The following is a 16,456-nucleotide window of genomic DNA, read 5'->3' on the forward strand; positions in this document are numbered from 1 at the left end:
CAGACAACTGCTCAGGCAACTGCCTCACTGATCGCCTTGAGGCTCAGGAATAAGGGAAGAGAAACCTAAGCAAGGAGAAGCTGTCTGGAGGTCAAGAGCTGAGAAATCAGCAGGACACACTTTCAGTGTCTCGTCCAAATGTCACCACAGGAGCCAAGAGTTAAAGTTTTTATAAGTTAGCCTAAAGGATCACAAAATTTTCTTTGTGCAACAAAATCAAATAAAATTCAATGAAAATAACATAGAAGTATGTCCGCTGAAATCTAAAAATACAATTAACTTTAAAATAAAAGTTCTATCAAAATTGGCAAATATTTTATTTTCTAAAGTGAAAAACAGAGATAAAAAATCATTTGTGTTAGAGGTCGGCCCAGTGGTGCAGCGGTTAAGTGCGCACATTCTGCTTCGGTGGCCTGGGGTTCACCGGTTCAGATCCCGGGTGTGGACACGGCACTGCTTGGCAAGCCATGCTATGGTAGGCATCCCACATATAAAGTAGAGGAAGATGGGCACAGTTGCTAGCTCAGGGCCAGCCTTGCTCAGCAAAATGAGGGGGATTGTCAGCAGATGTTAGCTCAGAGCTAATCTTCCTCAAAAAAAAAAAAAAAAATCATTTGTGTTAGAGGTAATCATTTTACTTTAAAGATCCCATCTAAAGAATGTGCTCCTCAGCAATCAACAGGCACACTTCTCACTGGCATTCTCCACCATCCTCACACGATAACTAAGTGCCAAGGCAAACAATGCTATCTCCCTGTAGATTGAGGTGGTGCTTAAAAAAGAAAAAAGTTCAACTCTAACACAAGCTAGGAGCCTTCTAGAAATCAAAACACAGGCTTATCAGCCTTGAGGAGCAGACCACCAGATTCCTGTCTAAAAAGTGTAAGAAATTCATTCAGAAATTTTAAAAAGAAGCATTTTTGCCAACTAGAAATGAATATTCTGTCATACCACAGTCACCAGTTTAGCTCTTATATAGAAATAACTAAGTTTTTCCTGTATTCAGCTTTCTTAAATGATATCTCTACTGAAGTCACCCACGGTATTTTTAACTTGAAATGATCTTTCCGATCTTCAAGATGATCTTTATTCCTGTCCCGGTGTCCTGCTCTGTGCTTCAGCTAACAGTTTTTGGCAAAAGAGCACATGATCAAAAACTGTCAGAGGTCACGTTCGGAATATCCTGCACATACACGTATGCACACTCGGTCACCACACACACAGAGCTGTCAGAGGTCACGTTCTAGAACATCCTGAACGTAAACGTATGTAGACACTCGGTCACCACACACACAGAGCTGTCAGAGGTCACGTTCTAGAACATCCTGCACATACACGCATGCACACTCGGTCACCACATACACACACACAGCTGTCAAAGGCCACATTCTAGAACATCCCACACATACACGTGTGCAGACACTCGGTCACCGTGGTCGCGTCGATGAGATATCCACTGCACAGGCGGCAGGTGATGTGGGCATTTATGTCCCAGAGTTTAATCTTTCTGGTCAACATCTTTGGCTTCTACAAGAGAAAAACACACATTAATTAACATTTGAAATACTCTGATGTGTTTCATCAAAGGTTCAGATTCAGCAAAAATCAGTTATAGTATATCCCTGCCACAGGAGAGCTCACCGTGAGGGTGGAGGCTGGCACCACACCCAGGCCAGGTCCAAGCCACGTACTCTGTGAGCTCGACATGCTGCTGCTGCCCCTTAACCACCCATGGCACTGTCCCCGTTCTGAGCCACCCGACCCTCTCCTCCTGCTCAGGACTGAGCAGAGGCGAGCTGGTGAGGGAGGTGTATAAAGCTGGAGGAGGAGAGGCCAGGGGGAGAAGGCAGGCCTGGAACGCAGACCTGGCAGCAGGGGTGATGGCCGCGCTGGGTCTGGGGCAGGAAGCTAAGGGGTCTGCTGGAGTTTCTGGCTCCTCCATGAAGCTGCCGAGAGGAGTGCCCACAGGTGAGCAGGTGAGGTCCACTGGCTCCCTGAAGGCCCCAGTGGCCCTAGGCGAACCTGAACCAGGAACAAAGTCCCTGACGAAGCCTCAACAAGGAGAAATGGATGGCTGATAAGATACATAATGGTGCTCAACCCACGGATACTCCAAGACTCGCAGACCAAAGCAGGCGTCGTTCTGACATCGGAAAAGATGGGGAAGTCCAGCTCCAGTACCAACAAGGCCTGAGGAAGTGGGCAGCCAGGGGGCTGCCAGCCACCATGTGCCACACTGAACACAAGCAGTTCCATTTCTAGAAATTTATCTTAACAACCAGGCAAGTTCAAAAGACGTTCACTGAAATTGTTTAAAATGGCAAAACACAGAAAACCACCACCAAGCACTGGTGAAGAGACATTATTATTCAACCGGCAGAGGCTCCAGACCCCGCTCCCCTCCCCTCTGCCCTGTTCAAGGGAAATCCAAGCAGCCCCCCAGGACCCTGCCCACCCCGAGCCTCAGTAGCCTCTTGGCCCAGCAAAGCTCAGGCCAGAACTGGAGGCACACAGAGCTCCTGGCTCCGATGGGGAGGCATGGGAGCACCAAGGCCTCCATTACCCTCTCTCTTATCCTATGGGACGCTGGTGAGCACACAGCACGGCACTGTCAAAGTCCAAACGTCTGCACCAGGATGCCACACACTGTCTCCGCCTCTGGGCGGGGCTGCCTGCTCCTGCTCTGTCTCTTTCAGAACTGATGCAGCTTTAACTGCCTCTCCTACTAGAACCCAGGCTCCACAAGCTCAGGGTTTTGTCGTCGCATCTCCTGAGCCTAATACAATGCTGTGCCCGGAGGAAAGACAGCTCCTGAAGATGTCCACAGCCGACCTCAAAACCTGTGTCACCTCACATGGCAAAAGGTCCCTGAGATAGGAGATGGTCCCGGAGTACCCGGATTACCCTGTCATCATCGGGTCTCTATAAGGGGCAGGCAGGAGGGTCAGAGCCAGCGAGAGAAGGGAGATGCACTGCTGGCCTGAAGGTGAGGTCACGAGCCAAGGATGTGGGCGCCCCTAGAAGATGGAAAAGACCATGTCCAGGGGTTTTGCTGCAAGCATTTTGCTGCATAAATAACTGGCAGTAAGCCTGTTTTGCCATAAAAGAGAAAATCACGAAAAACAAAAGAGGGACATTAACTAAAAAGTACAGACTGAAACATGAAAAATGAGGCACAAAAAAAGACTCCGTAGCAAAATACAAAATACTGGGATACATTTAAAACGTGGATATGCAGACCCACGGCAACACTGTACAAGGAACTGATTTTATTTGTACGCGTGGATTGTACCTAGTAGCACTTGTCTCTGTTCTACAGAAAACGTGGGTTCAACTCTGCACCCTCAAAGAGGAGGCCCTGGGCCCGCTTTCTCCAATGGAGTGTGCTTCAAACAAGAAACCAAGTCTTAGGGCAGATCCTTGTCATCTGGCAGCCGGACAAAGTCATCAATGATGTCACTGACTGGAAGAAATGTACCGATTTCAGACCACCAGCACCGCCATATCCACCTGTCACCACACAGACCACTGTGAGGGCCAAGATTCACATCATATTAAGATGGGAGTAACTGCGAGAACTTCATCAATGGAGAAATGAAACGACAATGACAAAACCCTCAATCAGTTATTTCATCTTTTGTGGCAAAACTGCATGCAGTCAATTAGTTACACGGTGAAAATGTGGCAAAGATGCTTCTGGCGAAACTGCCTCAAACCAGAAAAGAGAAGTGATGGCTCCTATCCTAACCCTCCAGAAGGAGCCGGCCCTGCCAACACCTCAACTTCAGCCCTGTGAGGCCCATTTTGGAGTCTGACCCTCAGAACGTCTGATAACGCATTTATGTGGCTTTAGCCATGAAGTCCGTGGTCATCGGTTGCAGGAGCAGCAGGAAACCAGCACACACGCCACAGAAACCAGGCCTCCCATGAACACCCACCAGGGGAAGGCTCTCAAAGCAGGCCTTCCGACAGAAGTGGCACCAAGACCGGAAACAGACTCTCCAGGACGCCAGAGTCCAAGGCAGAAAGGGGCCGACGGCGTCACCCAAGGTGGCTGGCCGCACAGCAAGTGTGGGCAGAGATGGCCAGCCAGATAGGGGCCACAGTGAATACGGCTCACAGGCGGCGGGCAAGGACACTCACTATTCAGGGCTACTGAAACAAGGGAAAGCAACCCACTCGGAGGACTTCAGCACTTCCATCTGGAAGAGGTACAAGGGCAAGAACGCCAGCCGTGCCTGCCACCGCAGCATGGGGTTGGGGCCGGCCAGGGCTTCACGGCAGACGAGGAAGCGCAGGACCTGGAGGGGAGGGGCAATCAGGAGACCAAATCGTCACCCACACTGAAACCCATCAGAATCAAGGAACTATCAGAGCGAACTAATGCATTCGTCAAGACCACCAGACTAAACTCATGTGCAAAAGCGAAGTGCACCTCCAAACCAGCAAAACACTCCCAAGTTCTCGTAGGAAGTAAGATACGAAGCAGACACTGCTGGCTGCTCACCCAAATCTCTCCTCCTCCCCTTAACAGCAGGCGTGAGCTGCCACATGGTCCCCGTCAGAGATGACCCCTCCCACCTCCCTCGCAGCGAAGTGTGTCTATGCGGGGGGGGGGGTCACTGCTGTCACTAGTATTTTAGGAAAGATGAAATGGAACTCGGTGGAACATTCTAACAGGCTCCTTAGGCCAAAGGGGCCAGCTAGCTAACTCCACAGGGAACAATCTCAGGTAACAAAGCCGCACAAGCCCTGAGCCCACGTGGGTCTGCACATCTTCACAAAGTGCTTGCGCTGAGGTGCCCAGCCAGGTAACTCTGACCTTCTGGGATCTATCTCAGCAAAGAAGGGCCCGGCATCGCCTTATGGAGCAGGAAATTAAAGGAGATAACCTAAGAGAAGAGAAACCCTAGAATCATTCCCAAGCAGAGCAGAGCAGAAAACCTGAGAGCAGCAACTTGGAAACATCCTCCTGTGAGCTGCTGAAGCCCAGGGTATGATGTCCACTCGCTGGCCCTCACCAAGGGCTGCAGCTGTGTCCTCAGTCCTCTACTGAGCAGCTGTTTACACACTGGCCACTAAGAATTTGAGGATGTGCTCAGCAACGTGCAAGTATGCTTATCACATAGTAAGACACTCAGCAATAAAACGTCTTCCCAACCACGAAATAACTGAATCACCAAACCAAAACTACAGCCAAAACAAACTCTAAAAGCTCACTGGCACAGACAGGCATCTGGCCCCTCAGCGGGAATCAGGGCCCGCGTCTCCTCTGCGGGAATCAGGGTCTGCGTCTCCTCTGCGGCAATCAGGGTCTGCGTCTCCCCTGTGGGAATCAGGGCCCGCGTCTCCTCTGTGGGAATCAGGGTCTGCGTCTCCTCTGCGGCAATCAGGGTCTGCGTCTCCCCTGTGGGAATCAGGGCCCGCGTCTCCTCTGCGGGAATCAGGGTCTGCGTCTCCTCTGCGGCAATCAGGGTCTGCGTCTCCCCTGTGGGAATCAGGGCCCGCGTCTCCTCTGTGGGAATCAGGGCCCGCGTCTCCTCTGTGGGAATCAGGGTCTGCGTCTCCTCTGCGGCAATCAGGGTCTGCGTCTCCCCTGTGGGAATCAGGGCCCGCGTCTCCTCTGCGGCAATCAGGGTCTGCGTCTCCCTTGTGAGAATCAGGGCCTGCGTCTCCTCTGTGGGAATCAGGGCCTGCGTCTCCCCTGTGGGAATCAGGGCCCGCGTCTCCTCATGGGAATCAGGGCCTGCGTCTCCTCTGCAGGAATCAGGGCCTGCGTCTCCCCTGTGGGAATCAGGGCCCGCGTCTCCTCTATGGGAATCAGGGTCTGCGTCTCCTCTGTGGGAATCAGGGTCTGCGTCTCCTCTGCGGGAATCAGGGCCCGCGTCTCCTCTGTGGGAATCAGGGTCTGCGTCTCCTCTGCGGGAATCAGGGCCCGCGTCTCCTCTGTGGGAATCAGGGCCCGCGTCTGCTCTGTGGGAATCAGGGCCTGCGTCTCCTCTATGGGAATCAGGGTCTGCGTCTCCTCTGTGGGAATCAGGGCCCGCGTCTCCTCTATGGGAACCAGGGTCTGCGTCTCCTCTGCAGGAATCAGGGCCTGCGTCTCCCCTGTGGGAATCAGGGTCTGCGTCTCCTCTGTGGGAATCAGGGTCTGCGTCTCATGTGTGGGAATCAGGGTCTGCGTCTCCCTTGTGAGAATCAGGGTCTGCGTCTCATGTGTGGGAATCAGGGTCTGCGTCTCCTCTGCGGGAATCAAGGCCTGCATCTCCTTAGTGGGAATCAGGGGCTGTGTCTCCTGTGTGGGGTCTGTCTCCCTTGCGTGAATCAGGGTCTGCGTCTCCTTTGCAGGAATCAGCATTTGCGTCTCCTTCCTCATGAGCAGGGTCTGAGTCTCCTTTGCTGGCATCAGTGTCAGTGTGAACTCATGTTTAGTGGGTAGGTAGGTCTATAGACATAGATGTGTATGTGCATGTGAGTGTGGACTGACACCCTTTTCTCAGCTCTGTCTGCTGGGAGCGCCTGCTCCTTGGTAGCCCCAGGATCTGGTGTACACACCACTGTCCATGAGCAAGCAGGGGTGCCTGGAAAAGGGGCTGACCCAGGGCTGGGCAACAAACAGAACCTGGAGGGCCCACTGTGCTCAGAAGCAGAGTGGACCTGGCACCAGCTCAAAGAAGCTCCACTGGCCCCACCACGGACAAGTAGAGCATCATGATACTTAGTGACTGTCATCAGGCTAATAGATGGAATCATATTATAATCAGCAGATAACACCAAAGCCCACGAGTCCACACCAAGACAGACAGACAAACAAGAAACACTCTTCCTTACAGAAGAACGTGAGCTGACAAACGTGGCAGGAACGCTCCAGGTAGAAAACCATTATCCACGACAAGACCTGCAGGGAGATTTACTCAGAATCATCAACGAATGCTAAAGAGCACTGAGACTCAGCTGAGGAAGAGAAGATTCATAAAGTCTCAGAGTGTCCCCCAACCAGACACGTCTCAGCCACAAAGGGAGAGTGGACCTCAGGGTAGAGAAACCTCTCAGACATCACTTACTGAGCGACCAGGTGACACCCAGGCAGGGACCAGAAGGACAACATGTATGCCTCCTGGCATCACACTGCAAAGGACTCCCGCCAAAAGGGCACACCCAGTCTCACTCCCAGGAAACACCAGACAAGCCCTGTGAGGCAGGTCACTTTTCAACACCATTAGGGTCATAAAAGACAAGGAAAGACGGAGAGACAGGCTGCCGGAGCACAGTGCCTGGCTGTGGGCTGGCCCAGACCTGCCTAGAAAAGGGGGCCTCAGTCCATTGACCACTCATATTTGGAGACAAGACTGGCCTGTCCCCCTGGCCCAGACTGCCAGTTCTGCCCATGCTAGGACCTCAACACTGGACCCCCATGGCCAGCCACCCTCCTGTCCTCAGGCACATGAGGAGGGGTACGCAGGAAGGACAAGTGCCCACTGTCACCAACACTGTGGCAGAGTCGTATCCCTGGGGCTCCTGTGCTCAGTAGCCCTGCACAGCACTGGACATTGGCACTGGACACCGGACAGGCTTTCTGTCCTGAGCCCTCTGCAAACTGCAACTGCCAGCAAAGCCCGAGGCGCCCTCCTCCCCAGTCTGTCTCACAGACGCTTCACAGGAAGCAGACAGAGGACCAGGAGCACCAGGAACCTTCGGCGGTGACAGTGAACACAGCTGTGCAAACCCTGTGACCCCCCACGTCGTGGCTACCGAGACGCCCCGGTCACTCACCTCCTCTTGGTGTCTTCTGCTCCCCCTTCAGCCTTTGCATCAGCGCTTCAAGCTACTGTGTGGAGGCTCTTCTCTGGGTTGGTGGCTTCACTCCGCACGCTGGCCTTGCACTTTTGCGCCTCCCTTCTGCCACTGCTCTCTGTCCATCTTCTAGCACAGAAACAGCACCAGTTATTCCACTTCACATCATTTATGCGTGATGCACACAGTCCTGTAATTAGGTCTTACTAGAATTTTTAGATGAGTCCCATGTAGTGAACAGCAGAGTCAATTAGAAATAATCAAGAGAAAACCTAAATATATATAAATAATTGTGCCCTAATCTGCTCCAGAGCCATCAGAGACTGCATTTCAAAGGAGTTATAAGGAATTGACTTCTTCTATAGCTACAATATATTCACAAAGCATAATTCAAAGTAAATTTAACCAATTCACATGCACTGAAAAAAGAAAAAAACCTTTACACTGCATTTACCTGTACATGGCGGCGTGGAAACCTCAGCTACATTTTGAAACCTGTGGAGACACAAGACAGGGGAGGTGTCACCCACACGTGCCATCCACATGGCGCCACAGAGGAAACAAGAACACGGAGCTCTGGTGGGAGACAGATGACCACACAAGCACAGTATTTATGTTGGGGACTAGGGAGGTGGCCTGTGTGAGGCTCATGTGGGGCCTCAGGGCCTCACTAGGCAGGAGCCAGGTGCGCACAGGTGAAGGGCAAGGGGCTAGCCCAGGTGAGGGGTGAGCAGAGATGAGGAGTACGTGTGAACACAGGTAAGGGGTGAGCGTGCTGAGGGGTGAGCGCAGGTGAGGGGTGAGGTGGGAGCATAGGTGAGGGGCTAAGTGGGAGTGCAGGTGAGGGGTGGTGGTGAGCATGGGTGAGGGGTGAGGGGAGAAGGAGAGCAGAAGGCTAGCCATGGGGCAGCAGACAGGACAGGGTGAACCGGGGAGGCACAGAGGCCTCTGCGAGACTCAGGCTTCTGCTCTGGGAGAGGAGTCACTCAGAGCTCCAAGGTGTCCAGCAGTGGGTCTGTTTCCCAGCCTACGGGTCTCAGGGTGGTAGGGCTAGTGACCCCCGTGCCACGTGCAAGACTCAGCCTGAGTCTGCTCAGGACCTCGATGGGCCTCCCTGCTTGCCTGTCCCTGCTTGAAGCCCTCCTCTCCCGCCCTTCAGGTGGGAACGGGCAGGCCGAGCTTGCTAGCCTGCTCCCTCCTGGAGGGGGATGTGAAGCTGCAGCCAAACTGGGGAGAGTGCCAGGGCCCCAAGCGCCGCGCGAACACCTTGGGGCAGCAACAGTGGTTAAACACCTCCGGGAACAACGGGCCTGTAAGTACTTCCTGAGGCGCACATCATATCCAATTATGTCATGTCTGCTCATCAAGCTTTTCCAAAACTGCAGTTTTTATTAACTACTCTTTGAAGCTCAATTAACTTCTACAGAAAAAGGAAAAAGGGAAGGGAGGGAGGGAGTGAGTTATTTAGGAAGAATAACAAGCATGTCTGAGGCACTTACAAGAGAACAAAGAGGAAGAGAATGAAGCAGGGCTCTAGTCCAGAACCTTCCGTGATGAAGCAGACAGTCCACAGGTGGCCGCTGAGCCCTTGGCGCAATCTGGCAAGTATGACTCGGGAATCCTTCAGGGTCTTTAATTTCACTTAGTGTAGACTGTGGCTAGTTACACGGCTACAGACTCCTAACGTGAGTTCTTAGACGTCAGTAAACAACGAGACCCAAACCCCGAGAGCAGCGTTCTAACGACGAATGGAGAGCAACCACCATAAACGCGCACACGGGCCAGCCGTCTAGCGTGTGAGGAGGGGACAAGGGCAGGGCCGGCGGGGAAAACAGGTTGTCAGTGAATATTTCATTGAGAAGATGACATGTGAGCAGTAATAGACATTATGAACAACTTTATGGCATTAAAGTTGAATATTTATATAAAATTGATAAATTCTCAGAAAAATAACTCCCCAGAAATGAGGCAAGTACAAAGAGAAAACCCAGAAAGTTCTCTAACACTAAGAACCGACTCAGTCATCCAAGCAAACCACAGGCCCGGAATCTCGAGATGGTCCTACCAAAGCTCAAGGGCCACCCCACCTCACACGAGCCCACTCCGGGTCCCTGGTTCCAGGAAGCGCACAGAACACACACACCAGGCCAGAGCTGGGGGGACATCACAGACCACGCTCACCGGTGGACACGAGTGTAACAACGTGAACACATGAGTCACCACACCCAGCAGGGCATGAAAAGAAGAAGGGTTGGGGCCGGCCCCATAGCCGAGTAGTCAAGTTGGCACTCTGCTGCGGCGGCCCAGGGTTTCACCAGTTTGAGTCCTGGGCGTGGACATGGCACCACTCATCAGGTCACGCTAAGGCGGCATTCCACATGCCACAACTAGAAGGACCCACAACTAAAAATACACAACTAGGTACCAGGGGGCTTTGGGAGAAAAGGGAAAAACAAAATCTTTAACAAAAAAAAAAAGGAGAAGGGTGGTGGACAAACCAGGTTTATTCCTGGAATATAAGAGGGCTTAACGTAAGGAATAAATGTGACATATGACAAAAGGTAAAACGAGAAGAATGATCAGATCTTCCTGAAGATGCACAGAAATCATTGGACAAAATTCATTATCCATTCACGATTGGAAAGAAAACCCTTAGCCAACTAAGAATAGAAGGAAATGTCTTTAACCTACTGAAAGTTCTCTACTTAAAAGAGACACTGATGCAAACACCCCCTCAGAGGTCGACGCCTGAATGCTTACTCCTAACACCCACAGTGGAAGTAGCACCCACCAACAAGTGCCAGGAGACGGAGGGGGCCCGTCCACGCAGTGGGTGCTTCTCAGCGACTGAAGCAGACAGACGGAGTTCCGTGCTCCGAGGACAGAAGCAGACAGAGACTGTGCAGAGAGTGTCTCCTGACACAGTTCTAGAAGGGGCAGCTCGGGGTGCCCACAGGCTGGGCCAGCGGCAGGGACTGGCCATGAGGCACCCGAGGGAAGTCTGAGGGGACAGGAGGGCTCTGGGTCAGGACTGGGGCATGGTCACATGACTAGACAGACTCGCCAAGACACCAACTGTACCATAAAACTGGCAAACTTCAGCGTGTGTGGACTGTACTTCCACAGAAAGTGTCCTTTAAAAGCAAAACCCTACAATGAACATCACTGCTAGCGGTGAAACTGTGGGGGAAAAAAAAACCAAACTCCTACCTTGTAGCAGGCATCTCCCCTATCTTCACCCCAAATAATCAGTTCCAGGTGGATGGAGACCAAAAGTGAAAGGCACAACTTTAGCCCTTGAGAAGATGCCAGGGAGACAGTGTCATGACCTCAGTGAGGAAAAGATAAGACACAGCAAGAAGCATCAGCCACACATGGGGGGACCCACAAGATCCACTTCCTTAAGGACCACTCAGCGTGCTGGATTATCGCGAGACACGAGGTGGACAGCCAGGGTGGGAGACAACACCCAGCCCGAGACTCTGGTCCAGACGGGGCACGGCCAGCCCACTCTGTGAGCCATTTGAGTGGGCCAGGCAGCTGCTCACCTGTGTCGACTGTGACTGCTTTGGAAGTGAGGCGTTTTGACACCATGTGGCCCACAAAGCTAAGTTATTTGCTGTCTGGTCCTTTACAGAAAAAGTCTGCCAACCCCTGCTCCAGATGATAAAAATAACAGGTACTTCACCAAAGAGAAAACTCAAATAAGCATATTTTAAAACGTTCAACTTCTTTAGTAACCTGGGAAATGCAAATGAAGGCCCCTTGTACTGGCAAAAATTAAGCCCAGCCACACGGAGTAGGGGTGCGAGGGAAGTCCAACCTCCTCAGCAAGCAGTTTGGCATCACCTGGCGACTGCTGGACGTACCGTCCACTGTGCAATTCCATGCCCAGGTGCACGCCCTACAGAAATTCTTGCACACACAGGTGAGTGTTTCTAGCATGCTGCTTCAAACAGCCCCAAACAGGACACACCCCACGTATCCACTGACAGGAGTGAGTGACACGTTCACATGGAGAAACGCTTGTGAGGAGCAGGCAAATGCAGCTCCACCCTGACCTCGTGCTGAGGGAAGAGCGCCCGGTCACTGATGACCCCGGCAGTCGCAGCACCCCCAACCCTTGTCCTCCTGTCTGGGCACAGACGCGGGTGGACAGGCATGCTGGCCAGTCAGAGTGGAGGTTCCACCTTTGACGCAGCCTCGGGGAGGGGACTCTCTTCCCGACCTGACATTTACGCTCCCAAGGTGCACTGACACCTTCTCACCAAGTCTTAATTTATCATAATTTCCTAATTTGCAGAAATTTAAGTGAAATTTTAAAATTGGAAAATAAATGTACCATAAATGGAACTTGGTCCTGCACCGATGAGAACGAAGGCCTCGCTCAGTCCTACATCTGATGCAGCCTCAAAGCTGAAAGCAACTGAAGCTGAATTTTGATAAGATGCTGTCCTTACTAAAATAAACTGCACAGATATACTCTTATGCGGCCTACAATAGTGGAAGCTTTCTGGTGGTCACCTGGTAGCCACAATGAAAATTACCACCTGTGTCAGATCCGTGTCTGTCCTGACACAGCCACTCAAGTTTCAAAGCTAACCAAAGTGACTCAGCGCCACAGAACGGCTGCCAAACTGTCCAGGGTGATTTTTCACTGTACGTAACTATGTACATGTATAAACAAAAATTTCGGTTTTATCAACACTGAAAGAAGAATTTCTAATAAAGAATATAAAACTAAAAAATAATGGAACATTTTAGACAGTTCCAGACCTTGCACAGCTTAGCAGTCCATTCCCCAAGTCAGACCAGAGGCACGGGGGCTCCACTCTCTGGCCCCATCACCCTAGACACCAGCCATCCCTCCATGCAGCCCAGCATGGCGGCCAGTGTGGCCGAAGGACTGAATCCCCCTCCTGCCTGGCCAACAACTGAGATTCGTCCTGCAAGAGGCCAGCAAGGTTGGCCCTCAGCTGGTTCGTGAGAACCTGGCTGGGGATAGTTCCCTGCATCAAATGCTGAGAGCGGCCCGCTGGGCCCAAACATGTGCCAACAACGTACAGCGTGGTTATGTGGGAGGCTGCTTTCCTTCTGGAATCTGGAGCGCGACAAGCAGGGGAGCCACCGTGACCAGCCCCTGACAAACCCTGGGTGCAGGGAGCGTCCCGTCCCTGCTGACGAGCCGAGGTTGGGAATCAAAAGAATTGCGGAAGCTGTGCCCAGTTCCTAGACCTCGTCGCACGTCTTGTCCTCTGCTGTTTCTGCTGGGTCCTTTTGCTGAAATACACTGTAGTGGTGAGCATGAGAGTGCTTCCAGCCTGTCTCCAGCACACATGCTCCACACCTGGGATGTTAGGCTCTAAACCGCACCCTGACCAAATCCCTCTCCTCACCCCTTGCCCCGTGCTCTCCTGGCATCGCTCTCAGATCCTGGAGCCTGCCACACACCCACTTCCCGCTGGCCCCTGGGGTCTCCGCTCTGTGGATCTTCTGTGCAGCCTGCCCAACCCTTCACTTCGTGAAGAGTGACCGGGGCACTGCCGGTGCCCATGTTTCCCAGGGGCCCTGCACTTACACAGCACCCACTTTCCAGGGGGCCCTGTGCCCTCTTCCCTGGGAGCTTACACACCCCGATTCTCTGTGTGCCTGGGCTGATGAGCCCCGCTCTGGACCCCACTCCTCACAGGGCTCTGGCCTTTCCAGCAAGCTGTTCTTGCTTGAGAGCCTCCCTCCTCTCACTGAAGATGAACCACCACTAGCCAGCCAGACAGGACCCCCATGACCCTTCCATGCTCCTCCGCCCATCCTCCATCCCCCACTCTACAAGACGGCTCCCGACAAGACCCCAGCGACGAGGACGTTGCCAACATCACCAATCTCCAAGGTCCCCCGCAGCCCCTCAGATCTGGCCCTGCATCTCCCCCTGTGGCCCCCGCAGGGATGAGATGCAGCCCTCCACAGAGACCGGCCCCGGCAACTGCTCTGCACGCACGCCAGAGTCTTCCGGAAGGGCATGGGTGAGTGTCACTCCACCACACCTTGCAGGCACAGCTGAGACCCCAGGGGCCCTCGCACCTGTGTGAAGAGGCCCTGCTTTCCTGCCCACTCACCTCCACAACAGCCACAAACAGACCAGCCACAAACAGCCTCCTTGGCCACCAACAGTTCTCCTGGGCCAAAGTTCTACACAGGCCACTCCACCATGCACTCACCGCCTGGAGTGCTCCCCACTCTGGCTCCTGCAAGCTCTGTTCAGTGGGTACTTCCCTACCCCTCCACCCCCGTGTTACACCTACATCATCCATTACTGTCCTTTACACAAGTACAGTGGGTTTGTTTTGCAGTGTGAGAGTAATACACACATTTATTAAACACAATTTGGAAAGTAAAGAATGATATTAAGGAAAAACTTCTACAATCCTGATCACCCAAAGCTAACTGCTGTTCTTAGCGTGATGGTGTGCTCCCTCTGTGGGAAGACCCTTAAATGCTTCCAACACACACACACACCCCCTCGTTTTTACTAAGACACCGTCCTCGGATCACACATGCTGCTCTGCAACACAGTTCTCGTAACTAATGAACCACCCTGGCATCTTCCCACATCGACACACACGGCAACTGGGCTCCACTGTTCCGGGTCTCAGATTCCGGCCACAGCTGTCTGTGTCACCACGGCGTGGCGTGCGTCCTTCCCCAGAGACAAGCACACAGAGCTGGCTCTGTGACCTGCGGGCCCTCCTAGAAGTGCCCTCCTGAGGCTGGGCCCCACTCTCCTGCTCGGCTCCCTGCAGCCTGAACCCTCCTCAGTCCGCCTGCCTCAGGTGCGGGCGCCGCTGCCCTGGAACCCACCCCCCCCCCAGGAGAAAGAACTTGTACCTGCCCCACCAGGCAAGCCACTGGGAGTCCTGCTTTCTTTTGTCAACCATATCTTACAAGCATCTTAGTTTCCTACTTATTTCAGAATTAGTTTTGCTAAGTTGTGTTTTTCTAGAAAATGGTCATCAAATTTACTGGCACAAAATTGTTCATAACATCCTGTAGCCTTTATTAAACTGCTTTACTGAGGACATTTGACAAATAATAAACTGCACATATTTTAAAGGGACAACTTGGTAAGCTCTGACATTCACCCTGGGAACGACTACCACCATCGAGAAAGGACCTCTGCCCCCCCTCATCTGGCCCGGCTGACTGCACTGAATTCGTGTTTTCTGGATGTTGTGTATATGGGATCACACAGTATGTGCTCCTGGCACTCATGTAACTGTTTTGAGATTTGCCCATGTTGTTAGATGTACGACTAGCTCATTCTTTTTATTCTGAGCAGTGTCCACTGTAACTTTGCTGGCCACTCACCAGTAGATGGACATCTGGGTTGTTTCCTTTGGGGCTGTTAGCAATAAGGCTGCTGTGACATCTGTGGCCATGTCTTTGCGTGGGCAGATGCTCTGGAGTAAACACCCACAATGGTTATATGACAACTTTTTAAGAAAATGCCCACCTGCTTCCCACCCCTGGCCAAGTCCAAGCTCCAGCTGCCCCACAGGGGCACTCCTCCCTCCCTTCTTCCTCCTCCAAGCCACGTCCTCCGTCGGCCTTCCGTGTGCATGGCTAGTCCCTGGACAATGCCATGTCTCCTGTCTGGACAGCGGATCCATCCAGGACAGGCCTCCCCATGCCCACTCTCGCCACTGATTCTCCACGGTCAAGTCTGAGCAACACACAGAGAAGCAAATCAGACCTGTCCCTCCTAAGTGAGATCTCTGAAGCGGCCCTGACGCCCAGGGAGCCATGCCCCTCTCCATGCTCCAGCCCTGTCCACATTGGTGTCCATCTGGTCTGGGCTCATCCCCATCAGCACCTCTCCACGTCAGGGCTCGTCCACATCAGTGCTTGCCCACATCGTCTCCACTGCCCTTGGCACTGCCCACCTCTCAGCTCTGTGTGTGCCGTTCCCCACCAGCCTGGCTCTCTATCCTCAGGGTGGGGGTCCGGCTCCTGGGCAGCCATCAAAAAGACCCTGAGCCTCCTGGACAGGCCACCCCAACCCCTGGCCTGAAGCCGGCTGCGGTCCTGTCCTCCGTGCCGTCATTATCTTCAGTGTGTTGTGCCCAGCCTACCCCCAGCAGGGTGGAGGCTGAGTCCTCATCACTGGAGACCCTGTCCAGCAGAGCACCCACCTCAGGCCCAGTGCTCAGCAAGTAAACCCTGTTGAATCCACCATAGACACTTCTGCCTTCATGCAACACTCTGAAACACCTGTTCTCATTTATTTTCACACAGAAGTCACCAAACTGCTGAACTCTGCCCCTTGCCCAGTGCCCTCTTGTCACAAACCAGTCTGCTGCGATCTTGGACATGTATGTTCCTGAGCACTCCTCCTTGAATCAGGCCGGGGGAAGCCGCCTCCACATCCCATGTGCCCACCTCTCTGCCCATCTGATTGGCTTCTCCTTCTCTCCCGCTGACTGACTGGAGGAGCTGGGTCACTTCTGAGTCCCTGGCACCCACTGCAAGAAGAGCCCTGCTTTTCTGTCTGGTCCACTGTGGTCTTTCCTCTACGGCCCAGCTGACCACACAGCCCTGCCCCCGGCCCCCGGCTCCTCCCTGTGGCACTCAGCACCTGCCAACTCACTCTCAGACCTGCTGACCACTG

General features: G+C 53.0%; 1 protein-coding gene across 10 annotated transcripts in view; it reads right to left on the bottom strand.

Annotated features, from left to right (window-relative positions):
* The window catches only part of PCGF3 (polycomb group ring finger 3), a 67,261-nt gene that overhangs the window by 38,121 nt on the left and 12,684 nt on the right, over positions 1 to 16,456 (bottom strand). For 3 of the 10 annotated variants that reach the window (XM_070264090.1, XM_023638571.2, XM_023638572.2), the window contains 3 exons: positions 8,249 to 8,289; positions 7,774 to 7,923; positions 1,410 to 1,527 (listed from right to left, as the gene is read on the bottom strand). In XM_070264090.1, the coding sequence (XP_070120191.1) occupies positions 1,410 to 1,518 (109 nt within the window). In that variant the 5' untranslated portion in view covers positions 1,519 to 1,527; positions 7,774 to 7,923; positions 8,249 to 8,289. Of the gene's footprint in view, positions 1 to 1,409; positions 1,528 to 7,773; positions 7,924 to 8,248; positions 8,290 to 9,293; positions 12,562 to 15,156; positions 16,440 to 16,456 lie in introns of those variants that run through there. The other 7 variants (XM_023638575.2, XM_070264093.1, XM_070264089.1 and 4 more) reach the window with 6 other exon arrangements.

Source organism: Equus caballus, chromosome 3 (genome assembly GCF_041296265.1).
Source record: "Equus caballus isolate H_3958 breed thoroughbred chromosome 3, TB-T2T, whole genome shotgun sequence".
In the NCBI taxonomy this organism is placed as follows: domain Eukaryota; kingdom Metazoa; phylum Chordata; class Mammalia; order Perissodactyla; family Equidae; genus Equus; species Equus caballus.